Here is a 26,931-nt window from a genome sequence, read left to right as displayed (position 1 = left end):
AGCGCAGTGCCTTTAATACCTATAGCATGCTCTAATCTCTGTAATAAAATTTTATGGTCAACAGCATCAAAAGCACCACTGAGGTCTAACAGAACAAGCACAGAGATGAGTCCACTGTCTGAGGCCATAAGAAGATCATTTGTAACCTTCACTAATGCTGTTTCTGTACTATGATGAATTCTAAACCCTGACTGAAACTCTTCAAATAGACCATTCCTCTGCAGATGATCAGTTAGCTGTTTTACAACTACCCTTTCAAGAATTTTTGAGAGAAAAGGAAGGTTGGAGATTGCCTATAATTAGCTAAGATAGCTGGGTCAAGTGATGGCTTTTTAAGTAATGGTTTAATTACTGCCACCTTAAAACCCTGTGGTACATAGCCAACTAATAAAGATAGATTGATCATATTTAAGACCGAAGCATTAATTAATGGTAGGGCTTCCTTGAGCAGCCTGGTAGGAATGGGGTCTAATAGACATGTTGATGATTTGGAGGAAGTAACTAATGAAAATAACTCAGACAGAACAATCGGAGAGAAAGCGTCTAACCAAATACCGGCATCACTGAAAGCAGCCAAAGAGAACGATATGTCTTTGGGATGGTTATGAGTAATTTTTTCTCTAATAGTTAAAATTTTATTAGCAAAGAAAGTCATGAAGTCATTACTAGTTAAAGTTAAAGGAATACTCGGCTCAATAGAGCTCTGACTCTTTGTCAGCCTGGCTACAGTGCTGAAAAGAAACCTGGGGTTGTTCTTATTTTCTTCAATTAGTGATGAGTAGTAAGATGTCCTAGCTTTACGGAGGGCTTTTTTATAGAGCAACAGACTCTTTTTCCAGGCTAAGTGAAGATCTTCTAAATTAGTGAGACGCCATTTCCTCTCCAACTTACGGGTTATCTGCTTTAAGCTGCGAGTTTGTGAGTTATACCATGGAGTCAGGCACTTCTGATTTAAGGCTCTCTTTTTCAGAGGAGCTACAGCATCCAAAGTTGTCCTCAAAGAGGATATAAAACTATTGACGAGATAATCTATCTCACTCACAGAGTTTAGGTAGCTACTCTGCCCTGTGTTGGTATATGGCATTGGAGAACATAAAGAAGGAATCATATTACAGCACTTTCTGAAAGACTTCTACTGTAATGAAAGTTATTCCCCACTGCTGGGTAGTCCATCAGAGTAAATGTAAATGTTATTAAGAAATGATCAGACAGAAGGGGGTTTTCAGGGAATACTGTTAAGTCTTCAATTTCCATACCATAAGTCAGAACAAGATCTAAGATATGATTAAAGTGGTGGGTGGACTCATTTACATTTTGAGCAAAGCCAATCGAGTCTAACAATAGATTAAATGCAGTGTTGAGGCTGTCATTCTCAGCATCTGTGTGAATGTTAAAATCGCCCACTATAATTATCTTATCTGAGCTAAGCACTAAGTCAGACAAAAGGTCCGAAAATTCACAGAGAAACTCACAGTAACGACCAGGTGGACGATAGATAACAACAAATAAAACTGGTTTTTGGGACTTCCAATTTGGATGGACAAGACTAAGAGTCAAGCTTTCAAATGAATTAAAGCTCTGTCTGGGTTTTTGATTAATTAATAAGCTGGAGTGGAAGATTGCTGCTTATCCTCCGCCTCGGCCCGTGCTACGAGCATTCTGACAGTTAGTGTGACTCGGGGGTGTTGACTCATTTAAACTAACATATTCATCCTGCTGTAACCAGGTTTCTGTAAGGCAGAATAAATCAATATGTTAATCAATTATTATATCATTTATTAACAGGGACTTAGAAGAGAGAGATCTAATGTTTAATAGACCACATTTAACTGTTTTAGTCTGTGGTGCAGTTGAAGGTGCTATATTATTTTTTCTTTTTGAATTTTTATGCTTAAATAGATTTTTGCTGGTTATTGGTGGTCTGGGAGCAGGCACCGTCTCTACGGGGATGGGGTAATGAGGGGATGGCAGGCGGAGAGAAGCTGCAGAGAGGTGTGTAAGACTACAACTCTGCTTCCTGGTCCCAAGCCTGGATAGTCATGGTTTGGAGGATTGAAGAAAATTGGCCAGATTTCTAGAAATGAGAGCTACTCCATCCAAAGTGGGATGGATGCCGTCTCTCCTAACAAGACCAGGTTTTCCCCAGAAGCTTTGCCAATTATCTATGAAGCCCACCTCATTTTTTGGACACCACTCAGACAGCCAGCAATTCAAGGAGAACATGCAGCTAAACATGTCACTCCCGGTCCGATTGGGGAGGGGCCCAGAGAAAACTACAGAGTCCGACATTGTTTTTGCAAAGTTACACACCGATTCAATGTTAATTTTAGTGACCTCCGCTTGGCGTAACCGGGTGTCATTACTGCCGACGTGAATTACAATCTTACCAAATTTATGCTTAGCCTTAGCCAGCAGTTTCAAATTTCCTTCAGTGTCGCCTGCTCTGGCCCCCAGAAGACAATTGACTATGGTTGCTGGTGTCACTAACTTCACATTTCTCAAAACAGAGTCGCCAATAACCAGAGTTTGATCCTCGGCAGGTGTGTCGCCGAGTGGGGAAAAACGGTTAGAAATGTGAACGGGTTGGCGGTCTACACGGGGTTTCTGTTTAGAACTACGCTTCCTCCTCACAGTCACCCAGTCGGCCTGCTTTCCCGGGATCTGCCGGAGGGGAACTAACGGCGGCTAAGCTACCTTGGTCCGCACCGACTATAGGGGCCTGGCTAGCTGTAGGATTTTCCAAGGTGCGGAGCCGAGTCTCCAATTCGCCCAGCCTGGCCTCCAAAGCTACGAATAAGTTACACTTATTACAAGTACCATTACTGCTAAAGGAGGCTGAGGAATAACTAAACATTTCTCACCCAGAGCAGAAAAGTGCGGGAGAAACGGGAGAAGCCGCCATGCTAAACCGGCTAAGAGCTAGTAGCTGCGCTAAGCTAGCGGATTCCTAAAAACACACAAAGTGAATAATGTGTAAATAATTTAGAGGTGATTCGGCAGAGGGAGTGCTTTAGTTAAGGCACGTGAAGATTACACTGTGAAACAAATCGTTATCTAGTTAACTAGATCAATCTAACTGCGCAGATTAAACAGCTAACAGATACAGCAAAACACTGCTGTGCTCCGGAACAGGAAGTGATACAATACCGCAGTGAGAGCCAACCACCAGTAGAGTACAACAGCGTGGCTTCGTAGTAAAAGAGTGTGGGTACTAGATTGGCCTGCCTGCAGTGCAGACCTGTCACCCATTGAAAATGTGTGGCGCATTATGAAGCGCAAAATACCACAACTGAGACCCCAGACTGTTGAACAACTGAAGTCATACATCATGCAAGAATGGGAAAGAATTCCACCTACAAAGCTTCAACAGTTAGTGTCCTCAGTTTCCAAATGCCTATTGAGTGTTGTTAGAAGAAAATGTGATGTAACACAGTCCCGGCTTTTTTGAAACGTGTTGCAGGTATCAATTTAAAAATGAGCAAATATTTGCACAAAACAATAAAGTTTATCAGTTTAAACATTAAATATCTCGTCTTTGTGGTGTATTCATTTGAATATAGGTTGAAGAACATTTGCAGATCATTGTATTCTGTTTTTATTTACATTTTACACAATGTCCCAACTTCATTGGAATTGGGGTTGTATTTTAACATGATCAGAAGTGTACCTTTGGGGCAGCATGTAGGCATAAGTGCCAAGTGCACTTGGTTCCAAAAGAAAAGATTACAAGATCATGATCACACATGTCAACAATGCAGGAAACTTGTGCTAAACTGACATGTGGATCCATATCAGTTGTGCTGTGAGGACCCTAAGCAAAAAGGGAAAACTGAAAAGAAATAACTATTATAATTTTAACTCAAAACCAGAAATAATTATATAGATTTGGGAATAGTTTTACCACTATGTCAGTTAAAATGGGGTTTCCTTCTTGTGTCCTCAAATCATTAGAACCTGGTACCTGTTGGTCCATGGGAGATCCCCACTACCTAACATTTGATGGACGTCGTTATGATTTCATGGGTACATGCACATATGTCATCAGCAAGAAATGTGCAACAGATAGTCAACTTCCAGACTTTGAGGTCATCGCCCAGAATGAGAACAGGGGAAGCCTCAGGGTGTCATATGTTGCCTTGGTCACAGTGAAGGTGTATGGCTATGACATCACAGTTGTCCGGACTGAGAAAGGTCATGTGAGGGTAAGCAATGTTGTTTGTGTAATTAGGCAAGAGTCATTGTTATTGTTATTGTTGGACCTTCTACTTTACAAATGTGCTTTGAGTGTGACATTGATTGAGTTTTATTTGCTTTCTTGCAGATTGACAACAGTCTGTGGAGCTTGCCCATCACTTTGAACAATGACAATCTGATGATATTCCAGTCTGGTCGCTACGTGGTCATTCAGACCACGTTTGGTCTCACTGTCAAATATGACTGGGTACATGCATTGGTGGTTACCTTGTCTAAAAATTATGCTGGTATGACTTGCGGCCTCTGTGGCAACTTCAATGGCAACCCAAAAGATGACTTTGCCACTCCATCAGGACCACAGGCTGGTAGTGCTGTAGAGTTTGGAGGCAGTTGGAAGGTGCCAGGTTTGATGAACGATGACAATTGTAGAGATGACTGTGTGGGTGGGTGTGAAAGCTGCGAACATGACATGATGAAGATTTGGGAGGGTGATACTTTCTGTGGACTCATCACACTTGTACTTAATGGGCCATTCAGTCAATGCCATAGTGTCATAGACCCACAAGCATACCTGGAGAACTGCAAATATGACATCTGTATGGGAGGCGGCCTTCAGCAATTTCTCTGCAGAGCACTGGAGGATTACATGGATGCCTGCCAGAGTGCTGGTATTGAAGTTCTTGACTGGAGGAACACTGCGAAATGCCGTAAGTAATATGAACTAAATTGCTACATACTGCTTTGGAGGATTTATCTCACAAACTCAATTCTTTTTCTTCTTCCTGAAGCTGGTAAATGTCCAGCCAACAGCCACTATGAGCTGTGTGGTAATGCCTGCCCTGCCACATGTACTGACCCTAATGCCCCCGCCAAATGCATACGTCCTTGTGTGGAGACTTGCACCTGTAACACAGGCTATGTTCTGAGTGGGGATCGGTGTGTGCCTGCTGCTCAGTGTGGTTGTACCTATGAAGGGCGCTATGTTCCTGCCGGGGAGACATTTTGGCCTGACAAGGACTGTCGGAAACAGTGCAAGTGTGTTGCTGAAACCAGACTTGTGGAATGCCAGGATAAAGGCTGTAGAGCAGAGGAGACATGTCAAGTGATTGATGGAATAAGAAAGTGTCATCCAGTCTCCCAGAGTACCTGCCAAGCCACAGGTGACCCTCATTACACGACGTTTGACAATAACAAGTTTGATTTCCAGGGGACATGTGTATACCAGTTGGTTGCAGTTTGCTCCAAGGTTGAGAGTTTGGTACCATTTGAGGTACTGGTGCAAAATGACCACCGGGGCAGCAATGTGGTTTCCTTCACTAAGTTAGTGGAGGTCAAGGTCTACTCCCTCAGCATTGTCATCAGTAAGAACCACAATGGCCGAATTATGGTAAAGTTTACATTAATCTAATAAAAGCATGTCTTTCATCTTTCTCAAAAATTGTTTTGTGGTATTTAAATGATGTCTCCTGTTTTAGATCAATGGTGAGCTGGTCAACTTACCCATCACCCTAAGTGAAGGACAGGTGTCTGTGTTCAAGAGTGGCTATTATGCAGTGGTCACCACATCCTTTGGTCTTAAAGTCTCCTTTGACTGGAGAAGTGCTGTATTTGTAACACTTCCAAGTATCTATAGGGGCACTGTTTGTGGCCTCTGTGGCAACTACAATGGAAAACCCCAGGATGATCTGATTCCAAAGAATGGTGACAAAGTTGCCCCTGCAAAAGAATTTGGAACCAGCTGGAAAGTGGCTGAAATCCCAGGCTGTGTTGACGGCTGTAAAGGGGTGTGCCCAGACTGTGACAAAACAGAGAAGGTGAAGTATGAAACAGGGGACTTCTGTGGTATCTTGAAGGACCCCAAAGGACCATTCCGTGACTGCCATGCTAAGGTGAACCAAGATAATTTCTTTGAAGACTGTGTATTTGATGCATGCATCTATAAGGGCAGAAAAGATGTATTATGTCAAGCCATCACGTCATACAGCTCTGCCTGCCAAGATGTAGGTGCCAAACTATACAGCTGGAGAACCAAAGAATTCTGTGGTGAGAACTTTATTTATTCTTAAGCATTTATATACATGAACTGAAACTGTTTATTGAACTGGTTGTTCTGTGAGTCAAGCCCATTTTAAAATATATTTTAACATCATTTGATTCCCTCTGGAAGATTTCATGTCACTTTTTAGATTACTTCCTACATTTCTAATGTGCACCCAGAACAAATAATTTAAATACATCTGATGTCATTCACATCTTCTGTCATGTCTGTGTCCACAGAAATGGATTGTCCAGTCCACACCCACTATGAGTTGTGTGGCCCAGCCTGTCCTGCCACCTGCAAGAGCCTGGCGCCTCCACAAGGCTGTCAGGCCCACTGTGAAGAGGGCTGTTCCTGTGATGAGGGGTACATCCTCAGTGGTGATCAGTGTGTTCCTTTCTCAGACTGTGGCTGTGAATATGATGATCAGTACTACAGCATTGGTCAGGTGTTTTACCCCAATGGGAACTGTCAGGAAGAGTGCACGTGCAAAAAAGATGGCGAGGTAATTGGAAATGGAGTATTCATTTAAAAAAAGAAAAAGGAAAAAATAGCAGTGTGAAATTAAAGTGTGCACCTTTGTTATTTCTCACCTCTTTCCTAGGTGGAGTGTAAGACGTTCTCATGTGGCCATAATGAGAAATGTATGATCAAAGATGGTGTTCAGAAATGCCACCCTGTTGTTGAGGGTGTGTGCTACGCCTCTTGTGACTCCCATTTCCTGTCATTTGATGGGTTCAAATTTGACTTCCATGGCACCTGCACCTATACCCTATCTAAGAGCTGCAATCTCGAAGGCAGCCACCTGCTGGCTTTCTCTGTTCAGTTGCAGAATGCACAATGGGCCCACATAAAAACTAAAGAGGTTGCTGTCGATGTTTATGGCTTCAGTCTCATCTTTAAGAACACCATGTTTGGAGTCCTGGTGAGCAATGACTCTTGAATTTGTAAAACAGTCAGATCCTGTAACAATCTTAACAGGTTCAGCAAGATAAATGTAGGCTCAGAATTTTGATGGACCCATCTGTCTTGCTGAGCTTTCTATGCAGTTTGGTGCCTTCTCATGTCCTTTGGACACAAGAGACAGGATTGCTGTGTTTCAGCTGGTTAAGAAGTCAGTAGGTTTCATATCCTTTGCCTCCCGTGGTTCTGCTGTGTAGAATGCTGTTTTGTTTTGTCTCGAAGTTGCTTCTAACAGCCAGCTGATAGTTCTCACTGCCTGGAGCGATGAGATTTATACACCAAGCTGACCTGAAATGAACCACTGTACATTAAATTGACTTTATTAATGAGTCTCACCCCTTGGAAAAGTGATCAAATTACATGTATTTGTATTGAGCTCCGCGATGTTTTCATTCGCCCTATTGACGTTTCAAATCCCGCAAAACTTCGGAGAGTTCGCCGCACTGCGAGATCTCACTAACATTGAGAACTGCACTGAGATGCTCTGATCAGGCTTCACTTTAACCGCTGCACAAGGACACCACCATTAACATCGCCAAATAAAACTATTTTTATATTGTGCCTGAAAGTCTCATGAATATATTCTCTGGGTTTATAGACGTTATTGCATTTGTTTTATGTAAACATGCGAGAATCACAGGCTGTCTCTCTGTTATTTTTAGTGGGAGCTGCTGTGAGCTCCGCTCGCTTCCTGATCATGTCGTTCTGAGGGAAAGTGAATTTTGTTCTTTATCGTCTTCATTATTGTTCTTTACAACACTGTTTGTCCACTTTGTTTCAGACTAATATATATAATATGTCTGAAATTCAGTTTGTGTTTATTAAATTTCATGCAGATTAAACGTAGCGGATTATTCATTATAATTGTTTTAGTAAGTTTTCAGGGTATCATGCAGCAGTCTCTTATTAACATGATGAAAAGCATAAAAAAAATTACATTTTTGTAGTATAATATTCATTTACGTACAATTGTCATCGTGTGGATTCTCTATATGTTGTTTGACTGCAGCGACTCTCTGGCACGCAAGGGATTATGGGATACGTCAATAGGGCGAATTGGCCAAAAATGACCACCAGAGGGTGCGTCGTGTAAAGTCCGCCCCAATCTGTAGTACGAGAGGAAACCACTTGCTTTTGTGTCTGTTTGGAGTATTTTATTACAAACACATGGGATAAACTAGCATGTTGTGGGGTGAAAGGTCTTAACTGATCATCTAAGCTCTGTTGCAATTTTCACTCTGAGTGAAACTCTTGGTTTGTTTAATATTGTATGGTAATGTTGTTAGCACTTTTAGCAGCTGTTGGTAGGTTCACTTGATTCACGATTAATAAAATGTGCAACAAATAACTTTTACTGTCCACACCAAAGTAAACTGTTAGAACCATTGCAGTCCACAAAAATATAAATTAATAACCACCCAGACTGAGGTTAGCTTGTTAGCTGGTGGTTCGGACTCAGAGAGGCACGTGTTCAGGCTTTTGTCTTCACATACGTAGCCACCCACATGCCACACCTTTATGCATTAATGAGTTCATCGTGAAGCAGTGCTGGCGGGACTCTTAACAGGCCAACGCCAAGAAAAGGGGGTTATTTCGGCTGTTCCCATGTAGCAGCCCAGATTGACACACCAACGCCAGAATAAACCTGGGTTTAATCTGGCCTAGCCCAGTTTAAACCCTGGGGTGTAAAATGGCCTAGCCTGGTTTACACACCGGGGTTTAAAATAGCCTTGGCCAGAAAATACTCCCCTAGACCAATTTATACTCCACTCCCTCTTGTATTTTTTTTCTGATTGCCTTTGAATCATTGATGTGATCAGTGAATTTGGTGTCACCAAATTGTGATCACAAAATTATTTAATATTTTTGTTAAATTTTGTTGAATACTTTTTGTTTTTGCACTTTGTAGACGGTCCCTACGCTTCCATTTCTCAGCCGTCTGCTCGTTCAGATCAGTGTTATTTTTCCAGCTCAGAGGATGGCTCATATGGATAAAAATAAGGTCGTAGCTCATTTTCTACCTTCCTGGGGTTAGAAACTTGTTTTTATACAAGGTTTCTCTTAAGATTATTGAGACATGAACTTTGAATCTGTGAATATCTTTCTAACTTGGGCGGCGCAGGCCCCTAAGTTAGAAAGACAGCTTCAAGTTTAGTGCACATAAACAATATCAAATGTATATGTGTTGTGCGATTATTACGTTCAACTAGTAATATACTTGTGGATAAATTGCTGTATTTTGTCTGAGGTAATTAGAGTATAAACATAATTTTGTTGTTGTTGCACTTGTGTAATGATAATGACCATAAATCTCATCTCATTTCATCTCAACTTTACCGGAGTCTCCAGGGGAGGTTTCTGTACTCCTTGAGTTTGACACCTAGATTACTGTTTGACAGGTGCACCGCCCCAGTCAAACTCCACACCTGACACTCTCCGCGGATATATATATTCACATTTTGCGAGACCTGCGTTCACGTTTCGGGAGATATTTTTGTCAGTATTCACATTTTGCAATAAACGGTTTGTGGATAATTGACAATTTGTAGCTGATTCACATTTTAAGGGTTAACATATGCATTTCCTTGTTTGGGAATAAATGTTTGAAATTGACTTTGGCTTCTATTTCAGTGCATTTAATTCTTAAATACTTAATTTGGGTATACAGTGTATAATGATCCTGAATGTGTATGTTTTAGTGTTTTACTTTGCATTGTTTGACTTTGTTTACAGTTCATTTTGTGTGTTTTTCTGTAAAATTCTGTTCCATATACAGTTTGAATATATGTATGCATAGTATAACTCAAGCTTTCTCAACAGGCAGGTTTATCAATCAATAAATATATGGGGTGATAATAATACAATAACATGCTTTTGGAGCGCGGTAACTCGGGCGAATATCTGTCATTGCGTGCGACTGGGCATGGACGGAGGGACTCTGAAAATGCATACCGCATGACAACTGCATGTTATTTGCATTATTATCACTTACTGAGATACACAACACATTAACAATATTTAATGTCATTTCAAAACCCACGACACCCAGCAAACACATATATAAAAAGTTGGCTCACTTTAACTTTTGTCGTGTTGCCTGCTACTGCCCCGCTCTCCAAATTCGTCAGGGCGTCCTCATCAAGCTGGCTGCTTTGGCTGCTGTTCATTGTCGGACTGTCCATGATAAAATCATCCGTAATATCCATATTGGGACCAACACACACTCACCTTTTCATGTTATCATCTGTGGACAGTTCTTGGGTTGCACATGCTATGACATCACTTTATGCACAGCAGGCGAGTATCGGGCGGATATGGACAGGCAGTGTAAATGTATGCTGCCGGCCATGCCTCAGTAAGTGATAATAATGTAAAATACTGTATCCTTTAATATTGTTTTACTGAATGTGGCGGGAGGTGGTTATACCCAGGGTTTAAAACAGGCCAGCCCACTTTCAACCCAGGTACACACTCTGGGCTGGGAGGTTTGCTTTGGGCTGTTACACTGGGTCTCTAGAAAACCAATGGTTGACATCATGCAGGCTCTGTTCAGCACAGCATATACAGTCTATGCACAGGGTACACCCTGGACAGGATGCCAGTCTGTCATAGGGCCACATAATGACAGATAAACAGTCACACTCGCACACACTCCTACGGTCAATTTAAAGTTTCCAATTCACCTAACCTGCATGTCTTTGGATGTGGGAGGAAGCCGGAGCTCCTGGAGGGGTGACTATGCAAACTCCACACAGAAAGGGAGGGAAGTGATCCCACGACCTTCTTGTTGTGAGGCATCAGTGCTAAACATTAAGCCACCGTACTGCCCATTATTATTACTATTATTGTGAATACTATTTTTATTATTATCAATTCCGAATTTGACCAATGCTGTATTTGCCTTTTAGGTCAATGGCATTGTTAACCATCTTCCCATAAACCTTAATGATGGAGCAGTGCAGATCTATCAACATGGCACCAAATATGTCATTCAGACTGATTTTGGCCTACGTGTCACCACGGACCTATTCTACCATGTTTCAGTAACGGTCCCCGGTAACTACCAGAATAAGGTGTGTGGCTTATGTGGGAACTTCAATGGAAACAACCGAGATGACTTCCAGATGCCCAACGGACAACTCGCCGAAAATGGGAACATGTTTGGGAAGTCATGGATGGCTGACATCCCCAATGTGTGGTGTCAAAATGGCTGTGAAGGCAACATGTGTCCCGTATGTGAACCAGCTTGGAAGGATGTGTTGTCTAAGCCCACTTACTGTGGAATTATTACAGCACCTGAAGGCCCTTTTGCACCGTGCCATAGTAAAGTTAACCCACAGTCCTACTTTGATGACTGCGTGTTTGACGTGTGTGTTTTTAATGGTGATTGGAAGGTTCTGTGTGATAGTGTGGCAGCGTATGCCTTCCACTGTCACATGGCAGGAGTAGACATTAAAAACTGGAGGACACCATCATTCTGTCGTAAGTGACATAAAAGAGATTTATTTTTGCAAAAGGTGTAATTGGTAGCTGTGTTGTATGAAAGATGTTCTCTGATATCATGTTCCATTTTGTGATTATTTCCTGCAGCCATGAAATGCCCAGCAAACAGTCACTATGAGGTGTGTGCAGATTCCTGCTCCACATCTTGTCTGGGCCTCACAGAGATCGTCCAGTGTTCAACCAGCTGCACTGAGGGCTGTGAATGTGATGCTGGCTTCCTGTTTGATGGACAGACATGCGTTAAGGACACTGAGTGTGGCTGCTACGATAATGGAAAAACATACAAGGTACGCTTCAACAAACCAATGAGTGCAATGTATTCTCATAATATTCTTTATTTCCTGATTTTTCCAAATAAATAAATAAAAATAAAATAAAATCTTTGCTGCCCTTCTGTTCTTGTTGCACATGTGCCCCAAAATGTAATGTCTTTTCAAGGTTATAACCAACCTTCTCACCACTCCTTCAAAATGATCATCTGAAAGGATAACAAAAAGCAATAATTGATTCCTGGTTTGTCTGACCACAGTTTATTTCTGGTGGCAAGGAAATTAACTAAAAACAGATTTAAGAGTACTATATCAACTTTCCATTGCAAAGATGTCTTCTGGATACCTAAAAGTAAACGGGACACATTTGATAATGAGATAAATCATTTGGATTGGGGAGACATCCTATCCTCAGAAAATCTGGAGTGTAGTCTGTTATTTACGTTTAAGATCAATGCTGGTAGGGATAAATTCACTGTTCATTCAATTCATCGAAAAAACAAGCAAGGTCAACCTACCTTGGTTCAGTGAAAATTTATGGCAACTGATAAGAAGAGACACTGCTCTAAAAAAGACCACCAAAACCAGATGAGAGACAGATATTTTAGTTTATAAAGGCCTGAGGAATAAAGTGATTAACGAACTGAGAATAGCCAAGTCACACTTTTTCCTTCAACTTATGAATGACGCTAAAGGCAACAGCAATGAAATTTGGAAAAATATCAACAGTTTAACAGGGAAAGATCGCCATTATACAGGGGATATCCAGCTCACAGTTCAGCATAAGACAACAGATGATGCTAAAACGGCTTCTACTTTTAATTCTTTTTTTTAATATACAGTGAGGAAAATAAGTATTTGAACACCCTGCGGTTTTGCAAGTTCTCCCCCTTAGAAATCATGGATGGGTCTGAAATTTTCATCTTAGGTGCATGTCCACTGTGAGAGACATAATCTAAAAAAAAAAAAATCTGGAAATCACAATGTATGATTTTTTAATAATTTATTTGTATGTTACTGCTGCAAATAAGTATTTGAACACCTACCAACCAGTAAGAATTCTGGCTCACACAGACCTGTTAATTTGTCTTTAAGAAGCCCTCTTTTCTGCACTCTTTACCTGTATTAACTGCACCTGTTTGAACTTGTTACCTGTATAAAAGACACCTGTTCACACAATCAATCACACTCCAACCTGTCCACCATAGCCAAGACCAAAGAGCTGTCTAAGGACACCAGGGACAAAACTGTAGACCTGCACAAGGCTGGACTACAGGACAACAGGCAAGCAGCTTGGTAGAAGACAACAACTGTTATGATTATTTATTAGAAAGTGGAAGAAACACAAGATGACTGGCAATCTCCCTCGGTCTGGGATTTCATGCAAAATCTCACTTTGTGGGGTAAGGATGATTCTGAGAAAGCTCAGAACTACACAGGGGGACCTGGTCAATGACCTGAAGAGAGCTGGGACCACAGTCACAAAGATTACATTAGTAACACATGACGCTGTCATGGTTTAAAATCCTGCAGGGCAGCAAGGTCCCCCTGCTCAAGCCAGCACATGTCCAGGCCCATTTGAAGTTCACCAGTGACCATCTGGATGATCCAGAGGAGGCATGGGAGAAGGTCATGTGGTCAGATGAGACCAGAATAGAGCTTTTTGGAATCAACTCCACTTACCATGTTTAGAGGATGAGAACAACCCCAAGAAAACCATCCCAACCGTGAAGCATGGGGGTGGAAACATCATACTCTGGGGGTGCTCTTCTGCAAAGAGGACAGGATGACTGCACCGTATTGAAGGGAGGATGGATGGGGTCATGTATTGCGAGATTTTGGCAAACAACCTCCTTCCCTCAGTAAGTTCATTGAAGATGGGTCATGGCTGGGTCTTCCAGCATGACAATGACCCCAAACACAGCCAGGGCAACTAAGAAGGGGCTCCGTAAGAAGCATTTCAAGGTCCTGGAGTGGCCTGGCCAGTCTCCAGACCTGAACTCAATAGAAAATCTTTGGAGGGAGCTGAAACTCCAAACCTGAAAGATTTGAAGAAGATCTGCGTGGAGGAGTGGACCAAAATCCCTGCTGCAGTGTGTGAAAACCTGGTGAAAAACTACAGGAAACGTTTAACCTCTGTAATTGCAAACAAAGGCTACTGTACCAAATATTAACATTGATTCTCACAGGTGTTCAAATACTTATTTGCAGCGGTAACATACAAATAAATTATTAAAAAAATCATACATTGTGATTTCCGGATTTTTTTCTTTAGTATTATGTCTCTCACAGTGGACATGCACCTAAGATGAAAATTTCAGACCCCTCCATGATTTCTAAGTGGGAGAACTTGCAAAATCGCACGTTGTTCAAATACTTATTTTCCTCACTGTAGAGTCTGTTCAGGAACTAGGAAATAATTTTAAACTTAAGGAGCTAGACATTAACTTGACTGTTGCAGGGCAAAGGTAGAGTTGTTGGAGCTGTGTTCTTACATAGACTTAAGTAAGGCCTTCGACACAGTTAACCATACAGCTCTTATATCCACTCTCCAATTTTAATCTTTCCGTTAACACACTTGCATGGGTATTATTATACCTAGCCATCAGGAGGCAGTGTGTGAAAATGAAAGATGCACATTCCAGTGTGTACCACAAGGATCTGTGTTAAGTACACTACTTTTTAGTCTTTCCATTAATGACCTTCCACGGTCTTGTCATGATGTGGAGATGCAAGTCTATGCCGATGACACTGTTTTATATACCCATGCAAAGTCAGCTCAACAAGCAGCTGTAAAATTAACTAATGCTTTGGTTGGAGTGGCTGAGTGGTTACACCGCTCCTGTCTCACTTTACATGTAGGCAAAACTAAAGGTATGTTCTCCAAAATGAAACTGAACATCTCAGATGTAAAAGTCTGCATTGGGGGTGAACTCAAATATCTCAGTGTGATACTGGATCCAAATTTGAGCTATAAGAAACATATAAAAAAAAATGACAAAAACTATTAAATATAAGATGGCTCTATTTAGACAAATTAGATCATTTTCTATCTACCGAGACTGCCAAGATATTTTTGCATGCTTTCATTTTTTTCCGCTGGGGCCAGGCTAGCTGGACAACAATTAGGCCCTTAGAATCCCTGTACAAACAGGCTTTGAAAATTTTTGACAAGAAGCCATTGAGATATCACCACTGTAATATACTACACCAGTACAATCTATTAACTTATGAAAATTTTAGGATATTTTCAAATCTATGTGCTATTTACCGAATCTTAAAAGGCTTGACTCCTGTTTGTGCAAGTTTGTCTGTTATCGTGGCTTTGTAAGGTCCACTAGAATAGCTTCCATACATGACTGCATTCTACCCTTTTGCTACTCAGCATTTGGGCAGGCAGCCTTTTCTGTTAAAGCGGCCACACAATGGAAATCTATTCGTGATTCATTTGGTGATTTTCAAGCTAATATTAAAAAAACTTTTAAAACTCTCACAACAATGCACCCACTAATATGTTAGTGCTCATCTTTTTTCTTTTTTTATGACAAGGAGTATGTGCGACTGGGTGTAGTGTGTGCTGTGCGTGCTGCTATACCCTATGATTGTGTAGTGTGTGTGTGCTTGTGAGGGGCATTTTATGTACGATACATACTGTTATAAGTTTTATCTGTTGAGTGATGTTTAACACTTTCTTTGTGTTGTATTTATATGTGTTATATTTATTTGTGTCTAGGGACTGGAGATGCAAATTAGCCAAAGGCTAACTCTGGTGCAATGCATCAAATGTTAACATTTCTGTTTTAATTGTACATGGTCCCTTTTAAATAAATTAAACTGAAATTGAGATCTTGATATTCAAGTTGGATGTTGTAATTTGTATAGAAAATAACCAAAAATTGACAATAACAGATGGCGTCTATACAAGAATAAGATAGTAAGTGATTTATTTACCACAAAATAAAGGTGAATTCTAAAAACAGGCAACAGCCCAAAACATCAGGTACAAAGCAGGTGAGTTGGTGGCAGCGTGGCAGAGCCGGGTCTTGGTGGTCATCTAAAGTGCCACCAGTTGGGTGGAGCTGCTGCAAGCCCTCAAAAGGCAAAACAAACAAAAAACAATTAACACAATACAGCCCTCGATGTTAATGTAAAAGTTATGATCGGACAGCATAGATCCTTTATAACCTTGCCTGAATCAGACAAGTCCAATTTTTCTTTCCAAAGACGTCAAATCATTCATTCATTCATTCATTCATTTATTTATTTATTGCATCATTATGAGTTTTGGAAGTTTCCAGACAAGGGGCGTGTCCACATTGTGACCGCAGCCTGTCAAAAATGTCCTCTGAGTGGCTGTGGAGTGCAGCTTTTCTACAAAAGTCGCATTGATAAATCCGCTCTTCATCTTGTTGAAAAGATTAAAGCTCTGATCAAATCCAGTAAAGCCGGGTTCACACGGCAGGATAATTAGGCCGATATCGGACCCGATCTTCCCCTTCCGACAATCGTAAGGACGCCCCGACAATCGTGATGACGTCAAAGATAATCTTGTCGTGTGTGGTGGGTTAAGAGCGCTCTGATCTGCTCGGAAGGGCATCAGGAGCGCTCCGATCGCAAATCGGGGATATTCAACATGTTGGGGTTTTTTGGCCGATATCGCAGTATGTGTTGTGTCCTGCGACCACAAACGAGCTCACAGCCTGCTGAATGTGATGTGCAGCCAATCAGAAAGCGAAGTGACGGACGTACGGAGCGGAAAATAAAATCAAAATAGCTGTTCTGATTTACCAGAAAGTCCGGTGGTCTTGCTGTCTCCAGTTCTTTAAAAAATGCCTTTCCTTTTCCTTTTTTTATCGTTTTCCCCTCTGTTTTAAATAGTCCACAAAGTACCTCCGTTTGTTTACTCTGAAGTCACGTTTAATCTCAAGAGATTTTGGCGAGATTTCCTGTCTGAACTGTAAATGTTCGTGTGTTAAATCTGTTCGTGTGTGGTGTTGTTATTACCGTGTGGCTGAACACCACACACTGTACTACCAAACCTGTTAGATCCATGATTTTTTATCTTCACGTGTGTGGTCTCTCAGGTTTTGGAAACCTAAAGATAATTTTAAAATCCTGTCATGTGAACCAGGCTTACGTCAGTGTCCTTGTTTGAGAGCAGGGAGTCTATAAGAACAAACAGCAAAGTATTTCTCTGCAGCTGCACACACACTCTGCAAACCTCTGGTGCAGGGGCGGACCCACGGGGGCCAGGGGTGGGTAAGCCCACCCCCCCACCACCAAAAAAACCTTAAATGTCCACTTTAGCCAATTTAAAGACATTTTTGGACATAATAATAATAATAATAATAAGATTCTAACAGATTGAAAAATACAATTTTTTTTTCAAATTATTTCATTTTATTTAGCACCAAATCACAACAAAGCTGCCTTAAGGCGCTTCGCACAAGTAAGATCAAACCTTACCAAGCACACAGGCAACAGTGGTAAGGAAAAAAAACTCCCTCTGATGATATTGAGGAAGAAATCTCAAGCAGACCAGACTCAGAGGGGTGAACCACTGCTTACACCAGGAGTGGGCAATCATGTGCCATGAAGAGCCAAGACAGGTTTCCCTTTCTACCAATCACCTCAGCAGGTGCTTTCATTGATCAGGTGTTTATGTTGAGGGGAGAAGCTCATCAGCAAACCCACCTGCTGAGGTGATTGGTTGCAAGGAAAACCTGCACTGTCTTGGCCCTCGTTGCCCACCCCTGGCTTAGACCATTCTGACACTTACAAGGTTTTCACAAAGTTTTATGAAGGTGAAAAACAGAAAACAGGAAATCAAAACATATGCTGCATCAGCTTCAGGCATGGCATCTTGCGGTAAATCCAGCATTCCATTGTCTGCAGACACCAATACCACGCAATGCCCTCTGCACCTCGGACAGAGCAAAAAAGAGCAGAATCAGTCAGCCGGAAAAACCACATTTAAGATATAATTCATCAGCAGTAAATCAACGGGAAAGCAGAGAAAATACAAAGGTGATCACTGACCACTTGACCAAAGCTTCACTAACAGACCCAGAATTTAGATAAATTTGAGGCAGAGACCTGTTCCATAATGTAATTATGTCAGCTAAGCAGGGAGGTGCTAGTTTGTGAACAGTTTTATAGGTTAGTAGCAGAACCTTAAAATCTGATCTCACAGGGACAGGAAGCCAGTGAAGAGACGCCAAAATGGGTGTAATGTGGTCAAACTTTCTGCTTCCTATCAGAAGTCTGGCAGCAGCATTTTGACCCAGTTGGAGACTCCTAATGCTGGACTGTGGTAAACCAGAAAATGGAACATTACAGTAGTCCAGTCTAGAAGAGACATATGCATGGATAAGGGTCTCTGCATCAGCCATCAACAAGATGGGACGAATCTCACAGGTGGAAGAAAGCAGTCCTTGTAATATCTCTAAAGAGTACGTCAAAGGACAATGTTGGATCAAAAATCACCACAAGGTTCCTCACTTTGTCACTGTGATGTATGACACGCAAACCTTGGTTACGCATTCCCTGGTCACACTGATGCCGATGTCTCACTGGACCAAGAACCATCATTTTGGTCTGTCCAAGTTCAAAACTAAGAAATTGCTGGACATCCAGCTTTTCACTGACACAAGGCAATGAAAACTGGCCAAAAAAAAAAAAAAATTGACAGGGCATGTAAACTGTGGCTCCATTCTTAACGTTATCAACTACATTCCACAAGTTCTTTGTATTCAGCAGCCTCCATAGCTGTTTGTTGTGAATGCCATATACTTTGCAACCGGTCATGGAAGTGCACAAATTATTTCCAGGCTACCATCAGATGGTCACTAACAACTTAAATCTAAATTGTTATGATTTTGGTGCAGTGTGTCCTATTAACTACAGAGGGACCCCAAGATTCTATTAATGTATTTCAGAAGTAGGTCAGCAGTCACAACTTTGTGATGTAGTGAGTTATGTGTTGTCTCAAAAATGTGATTATTTTAACACTGCATGTAATACGTTTCCAGTTGGGCCAAGCAGAAGTGGATAAAGAGTGCAAGTCCAAGTGTGTGTGCCAAGAATCTGGTGAGATGAAGTGTGCAAAACTTACCTGTGCCGCTGAGGAAGTATGTACTGTACAAGATGGAGTCCAGGATTGTCACGTGAAGCAGGGTTACTGCACGGTCAGCCCTGGTGGCTACCTGACCTCCTTTGATGGCATGTCTGGAGGAGTAGGAGGTCCAGGGGCATTTCAATTGGCGTCTCTCTGTGATGAGGACACGGCGCTGTGGTTCCGTGTGGTCGTGGATGTCAGAGTTTGCAGTCACTGTGCAGCAAAGCAGGTCGTCACTGTGTTTGTGTACTTGAACAACACCTCCATCATAGTAAACAAAGATCATCTGGTCTGGGTAAGAGGCACTGGAAAGTATTAAAAACAGTGTTTAAAGATTTAGTTTAATTTCAAGATCCGCAATATGATCCTTATCCTGCCTTATTTGGCAATCTTCCTCTGTTCGTCCAGGTCAACGGCAAGAAAGTGTCTCTTCCCAAGGATCTCACAAGTGAGCTTTCCATCCACATCTCTGACATGACTGTGACCATCGAGTGGGCGTCGGCTCTGAGGGTCACCTACTCGTCTCAGGAGGTCACCGTCATCGTTCATCATAGTCTGTCTGGTAAAACGTGTGGCGCCTGTGGAAACTACAACAACGATGCCAAAGATGACATGAGAACTGCAGGCGGGAAATCCACGACTGATGTGGCTATGGTGACTGACTCTTGGAATGCTGAGGAAATCTCTAGGTGGTGAGTGATTTGAACAGATTGTTTTGAAATTTAATACAGCAATATGACGAAAAAAAAATCATCCTCATGTAGCAACAGCTCTCCAACCCGTCCTCCTCTGTGCTTTTAACCTTAAATCACAGGTACAATGAAAATCTTCATCTTATACACCGTTGTGCCCTTTATTGTGTGATGGTACTGTTGATACACCCATTCAACCTCTTATTCCCTTTACACCGAGAACTAAACAGAGACTCCATTGAGTCTTTTTTACAGGAATGAGAGTGCGCATTTTAATTGCATTTGTCCCAATGTAATTACAAAATGCCAGGGAATCCCCCCCCCATGATAATTACTGATTAGAAACCAAGTGAGGCTGTCAGGCATGGCCAAAATGTATCCAAGCTGGCAATCCAATCACCTCTTGTCATCCAAGGACACTTAAGACTTATCTGAGTGTAATATTAATTTCAGCCCTCTTCTTGTGTTCTGTGTTTCAGCTTTAAGTCAGTTCTTTAGAGAATGGGTTTTTTTTCTTCAGGGGTTGAAACAGTGCAACAAGAAGAAGTGATGTTTGTGTATACATTTAAAGGTATAGTGTGTACATATTTGTGAATCAGTTTTAAATAACCTTTTACAATTAAATATGTTTGGGGTTTTATGTTAAACAGCCTCAGTGTTCATCAATTTACAAAACTGTACTGCTACAAGCAAAAAATATTCCTGATGGAGCTCATTTTACATTTCTGCGACATGTGTAACAAAACTCCATATTTGGGCTCCCATTGCCTTGTGAGACACACCCACTGAGTATGTGTCTGTACCAGTGGTGGGCACAGATAACCAAAAAATTAACTTCGATAACAGATAATCAGATAACTGAAAAGTTATCTTTGATAAAGATAAAACGATAAACCACCCAAAAATGTATCAGAAGTTACAGATAACCGGTAACTTCCAATGTTGTCTCTGGTACATTTACAACTACTAATAAACTGAATTTGAGTTTTAACACCACAATGGCTTCTACTAGAATTAAAAGTGACAACAGACCAAAACAGTGAGGCAACACTTTTGTCTTTGAACATCCTGCCCCTGCTGGAAGTTCTTGTTTCTACACAGCTTCCAGCACAGACACACTCTGAGAACAGCCATAAACCCCAGCTCTCTACCAATCAACTCTCCGGTCAGGCGGAGATCTTGAAAAATAAAGTCATGCTGACTTATGGTTTTGATTTACAAATAACATTAATACCGATAGAATAACTCCATTAATGTCAATTCTGTCATTTGTACAAAGGTAAAATATAACATATATCTTTTAATGTTGAATAATGCACTAATTCTGAGGTTTTGTAACAAACACAGACAGATCATAAAGGATTCTGGGTAAAAATGCCTTTGCTAAACACTGATTGGTTCAGTCATTCATTATGTAAACTGACACGTTAATGTGATGTGTGTCGTGTGTTGGTGTTTACAGATAAATGTGCTTTTGTAAAATATTCCATTTTTTATTTGTTAAATCAGGCATTTTTGTGGAGCCCTGGAAGTGTCATTGCAAAATGTTTTGCATGTGGAGAGAATGTGCGCTCAATTTATTAGTGCTGTGCACACGTTTTATGATGTTGTAAAACGTGCACTCAGTACTGTCTACATAAATGTTGGCTTTACACTGTGCGAGTTTTGGCCCTTTTTCAGATGATTTTTCATTCGTACGAGAAATATTTGGACCGAGTTTCAGGTTAATCGCGCGTCCTGCATCGTGTAGTGTACATGGAGTAACAAGCTGCGTTTAATATCTCACGACCACCTCCTGATCGCCGATTGTATGGTCGAATGAAAATCAAACCAGTTTGATATTATTCTGGTCAGCCGTCGTGAGGTTATCCTGCTGCTGCTGAAAAGCTACAAGCATCCAACCGCTCACACTGTGCATGTGCAAACACTGCAGAGCTGTCTTGTAATGTTTTTTTTTTTTTTTTTTTTTTTTTTTTGCTGTTTTGTTTTCTTTTTAAACTTAATTTGTAAAAAAAAAAGCCATTTGCAAAGCCAAAAAGTTGATTTGACAATCATCTGATATAACCGGGGTCAAAATAAATAGAACACTGCCATCTACTGTTGCCCAGACGCTTAGTACTTAGGGCGAATACTGCCATGAACACTACTGGCCAGTAGATGGCGGTAGAGGCCTTGAAATCCGTGTCTGCTACATTTAAAATGTGTGGAATTTAACAAACGCAAATCCAATAACGTCTATAAACCCAGAGAATATATTCACGAGAGTTTTAGGCACTAGAGTTTAATGCTGTTGTCCGTGGAGCCTGAACAGAGTGTCTATAGGTTGTGAACGTACTGAGATTACATAATCCTACCCATAATGCACTGCTGGGCACAGCATGTGCTCACAAAACCTTAAAAATTAGCATATTACGTTAAAACTAAAACATATATCTGATATTTTCAATTTATAAAACTTCAGACATGACAGTAATTTTAAATAACTTGTCCAAAATTAGTTTGGTTAAAATTTGAACCATAAGGTAAAAATGTATGCCACTGGATGACTTAGGTGATATTGCCAGCATACCAGTACGGTGTTAAAGGAAATTGTTATTATTTTTTTTTTGATGAGTTCTCCTTTGTTTGCAGAGGATAGAGATGTTTTTCATAGAAGCAGCGCTCTTCTGTTTGCAGAGGGTAAAACTGTACATTTGTTACAAAACTTTTAACAGGTAGGTGCTGAACTGATTTTAAATTTTAAAAATGCTTGTCGCTGTTCAGCTTTGTTTATCGGTTTAAAAGTTATCGGACAAAAATTAATCAGAAGATAGTTGGTCCGATAATGGTTTTTAAAGTTATCTAAAAAGATAATCCGATAATGAAAACATTATCTTCGATAATTATCTGTTATCGGATTATCGGAACTGTGCCCACCACTGGTCTGTACAGTCTGTGGGTGACAGGCAGAATCTTTTGGCCTTGGGTAGTGAGGTTTACTTCATTTCTTCTGCACAGCACCACCTGCTGGTCTCTGTTACACAGGGCAATTTCTGGTTTTATGTGTACAATTATAAATAGGGGTGAACTATTTATTTGAATGGGATGTTTATAAGTGCACGACGAGTCAAATGATTGGACACATATTCTGTATATATGTTGTACATAATACTTATATACTATATTATAATAGTCAAGTGGCCTCTGTGTGTGTGTGTGTGTGTGTGTGTGTGCGCGCATTGCGTGCATGCATGTACATAGCTTCGATTATACAAAAAAATAGTGAGAGCTGACGTTTGCCGTATGTCATCTCCTTATGACTCCTGTTTTTGGAGAATACAAGTTTTTTTTTGGGGGGGGGGGGGGCTGTGGTATCACAGAGGCATGACTTATGTTAACTTGTTGAAAAGATTCAAAATATGACCCCTTTAAGAGGAGTATTTCACAAGTGCTGCTTATTTCTGTTCTGCCAAAGTAAAATTCATTAGATTTTGTTCCACTGTTTAAATGTTTTTTTCCTTTTTCACATTACAGCGGCCTGTAGTGTTGTTGGTTCTACGGTGACACTTTGGTGTTCAGGTAAAAATCATTTTCTGCTAAATAAAAACATGTCTCTCTTGAACCAAATCTCTGCACAATGTGGCTTACTGACATCTTTGTGTTTTACATCCTTTGCACAGGATGAAGAAGAAGAGCCTGTGAAGTCATTTGGATGAAGTTGTGTCTTATTCCTACTTTTCTACTTCCTATTGATTCTTGATATGTTAAAGATTGTGAACTGAAGGTCCGTTCTGTTCATTTTTGTGCCGTACAAATTATGGATCATTTTTGAGCAACACCTCCATCTGGTGGACCAACAACCAACATCACCAGAGTCCCACAGGCCTGATACTGACATAGAAAGTCTAATAATAATCTGTCTCGTACATTTCATATTGGACTTTTCATGGTTTAAATATAGGTACATTTTGCAAAAAAAATGTTTTCTTCTAACTGTTCTGACAATAAATACTTTAGCAGCACTGTGTATGCAGATTTTTTTTTATTATTAATGTTCATGGGGCCCTGCTGCATCCACCATAGCTGCTGAAAGCTGCAGCACTTCACTCATGGTCACGACTGTGACTGCAGAACTCAAGAAATCCTGTACAAACCTGAGAGTTGCATTTAAAATCAAACAATAAATTAGATGAATTTCAACAGCCTGATAATCACTCAGATTCTCAAACATCATACTACACACTTCTAATTTAACACATTGATGAATAAGCTGAGACCTGGTGCCAAAAAGAAGGCATCTCACAGTGTAATCAAAACTGTGCAAGTCATAAGTCATTCTGAGTGTCACCTACGAGGTCTGTGATAAAAGTAACGTACCTTATTATTTTTTTCAAAAACCATATGGATTTAAATCACGTGTGATTACATCAGACATACTTGAACCCTCGTGGGCATGCAAGAGTTTTTTCACGCCTGTCGGTTACGTCATTTGCCTGTGGGCAGTCTTTGAGTGAGGAGTGGCCCACCCTCTCGTCATTTTTCATTGTTTAGGAATGGCTCAGGGACTGCTGCTTTGTTTGATAAAAATGTTTTCAAAAACTGTAAGGCACAACTGAGTGGACACCATTCGATAAATTCAGCTGGTTTTCGGTAAAAATTTTAACGGCTGATGAGAGATTTTGGTCTGGTAGTGTCGCTTTAAGGACGGCCCACGGCGCCTGACGGCGATCTGCGCTTCGAGACGGCAGCGTCTCGCCGTTTCAAGTTGAAAACTTCCACATTTCAGGCTCTGTTGACCCAGTAAGTCGTCAGAGAACAGAGAACTTTCAGAAGAAGTCAGCATGAGGAGTTTATTCGGACATTGTTAACGGACATTTTGTAATCAAATCAAATCAAAACCAATTTCATTTATATAGCGCCAAATCACAACAAACAGTTGCCCCAAGGCGCTTCATATTGCAAGGCAAAGCCATACAATAATTACAGAAAAACCCCAACTGTCAAAACGACCCCTTGTGAGCAAGCAATTGGACAGTGGGAAGGAAAAACTCCCTTTTAGCAGGAAGAAACCTCCAGCAGAACCAGGCTCAGGGAGGGGCAGTCTTCTGCTGGGACTGGTTGGGGCTGAGGGAGAGAACCAGGAAAAAGACATGCTGTGGAGGGGAGTAGAGATCAATCACTAATGATTAAATGCAGAGTGGTGCATACAGAGCAAAAAGAGAAAGAAACACTCAGTGCATCATGGGAACCCCCCAGCAGTCTAAGTCTATAGCAGCATAACTAAGGGATGGTTCAGGGTCACCTGATCCAGCCCTAACTATAAGCTTTAGCAAAAAGGAAAGTTTTAAGCCTAATCTTAAAAGTAGAGTAATGAAAGAATGCGGGCAGAGTCGCATGTCGGGCCAGACCCGACCGCGGGGGGTCGCGACAGAAAAAACACCTCTGTTGGAAATCTTAACGGCCAAGTTGGAACATGCCCAAGCTGTTAAACAATTTCTCAGTTACTCACTTGTTGAAAGCCATCAAAAGCCGCCTGAATTTTCCAAATCGTTTTCAACACGGAGGTGTTTTTCCTGTCGCGGCGCACACAGATTCGCCGAGTCGTCACGGAAATGACTTGGCGAATTTGCGCGCACGTCTTTACAAAATGTCCTTAAACAGTGGAATGTCCGCATAAAGTCCTCATGCCGGCCTCTTCTGAATCTTCTCTGTTCTCTCACAATGTCCTGGGTGAATTAAGCCTTAAATTAGGATGTTTTCAGGTCGAAACAGGCCGACGACGGCGCCTGGAAGCGCTGTGCGACGTCCCGCTCCATGGGAAGTCCTTACAGTGACAGAAACACCCCATAATCTCTCATCAGCCGTTAAAACTTTTCACCGAAAACCAGCTTAATTTCTCGAATAGTGTCCACTCGGATATTCCTCACAGGTCCAGAAAAATGTTGATAAAGCAACGTGCGCCATCCGCAACGGCTATTCAGACAAAGAGATTCCGACGGGCGGGGTGGAGCACTCCTCACTCAAGGCCTGCCCACAGGCAAATGACGTCACCGACACACGTGAAAAAACTCACGCATGCGCACGAGGGTTCAAGCTTGTCTGACGTAAAAACATATGAATCAAATCCATTTATTTTTTGAAAAAATAAAAAGGATAGCGTGTATGTACGTGTGTGTATGACTTTGATCATGGAGAAACTAGGGGAGAGCTGACATTTGCTGTTTGGTGTGCTTATATATTTTGGATCAAGGATGAACGCTGTGAACGGAAAGTTGATAGGACTAATATTTTGGAGAAATGAGCGATATTAACTAGCAACAGTGAACAATGGACGGTGTGTTGCAATGCACCATGGGAGTTTGGGTTTTGTGGTTTTAAATGTTATCGTGGTTCATGTTAGTTTAACAGTGTTGTTAGTGTTATTGATTTACTGTGTTTTTGTAGTTCAGTTGGTTTTGTCAGTTGAGTTAATGTTATGTTGCCATTACCATAAGTGAGAAGTGTAGTGTGGTTGTCTTCCACCACTGTCTCTGTTTGTGGATGTGTAAAAATAAAAGCACCTGCTTGGGGGAGGTGATGATCTAGTGGTTAAAGCATTGGGCTTGAAACCAGAAGATCCTCGGTTCAAAGCCCAGCCTGACTGGAAAATCACTAAGGGCCCTTGGGCAAGGTCTTTAATCCTCTATTGCCCCCGGTGTGTAGTGAGTACCTTGTATGGCAGCACCCTCACATCGGGGTGAATGTGAGGCATGATTTGTAAAGCGCTTTGAGCAACTGATGCAGATGGAAAAGCGCTATATAAATGCAGTCCATTTACAATTTGCGGCAGAATGCAGAAAAAACTAAAAGCTCTGTGTGTGTGCATGGAACATTGATAGGACTAATATTTTTGGAGAAACTATGGGCATTAGCTAACAACACTGAACAATGGACATTGATAATTACATTCTGGACTCACACACCAATCCAGCAAGTGGCGGTGAATCATCTATGTGCGTGCATGATTTTATATAAAAAAGTCCAATGTACATACATAACTGTAAATATGTTAAAAATGCATGGATGGCACAAGAAAGTTAAAACACTTATTTCTATTGTGATCCATTTAAAAATCAAATGACAAAATAGAATCTATATACATAAATGGCTACTTTTGTCTTTCTGTCTGTCCGGAAT

At 41.1% G+C, this 26,931-nt stretch overlaps 1 protein-coding gene across 1 annotated transcript in view; it reads left to right on the top strand.

Annotated features, from left to right (window-relative positions):
* The window catches only part of LOC117513499 (IgGFc-binding protein-like), a 51,636-nt gene extending 27,859 nt beyond the window's left edge, over window positions 1-23,777 (top strand). The window contains exons 10-21 of the mRNA XM_034173671.1: window positions 3,952-4,202; window positions 4,322-4,901; window positions 4,983-5,581; window positions 5,670-6,237; window positions 6,472-6,737; window positions 6,837-7,157; window positions 11,104-11,677; window positions 11,786-11,985; window positions 18,999-19,379; window positions 19,493-19,776; window positions 23,290-23,334; window positions 23,436-23,777. Coding sequence (XP_034029562.1) covers window positions 3,952-4,202; window positions 4,322-4,901; window positions 4,983-5,581; window positions 5,670-6,237; window positions 6,472-6,737; window positions 6,837-7,157; window positions 11,104-11,677; window positions 11,786-11,985; window positions 18,999-19,379; window positions 19,493-19,776; window positions 23,290-23,299 — 4,034 coding nt within the window. The 3' untranslated portion in view covers window positions 23,300-23,334; window positions 23,436-23,777. The remainder of the gene's footprint in view (window positions 1-3,951; window positions 4,203-4,321; window positions 4,902-4,982; window positions 5,582-5,669; window positions 6,238-6,471; window positions 6,738-6,836; window positions 7,158-11,103; window positions 11,678-11,785; window positions 11,986-18,998; window positions 19,380-19,492; window positions 19,777-23,289; window positions 23,335-23,435) is intronic.
* The last annotated feature ends 3,154 nt before the right edge of the window (window positions 23,778-26,931 follow it).

The sequence above is a fragment of the Thalassophryne amazonica genome, chromosome 7 (genome assembly GCF_902500255.1).
Source record: "Thalassophryne amazonica chromosome 7, fThaAma1.1, whole genome shotgun sequence".
Classification (NCBI taxonomy): domain Eukaryota; kingdom Metazoa; phylum Chordata; class Actinopteri; order Batrachoidiformes; family Batrachoididae; genus Thalassophryne; species Thalassophryne amazonica.
This window is presented reverse-complemented; position numbering and strand designations above follow the sequence as displayed.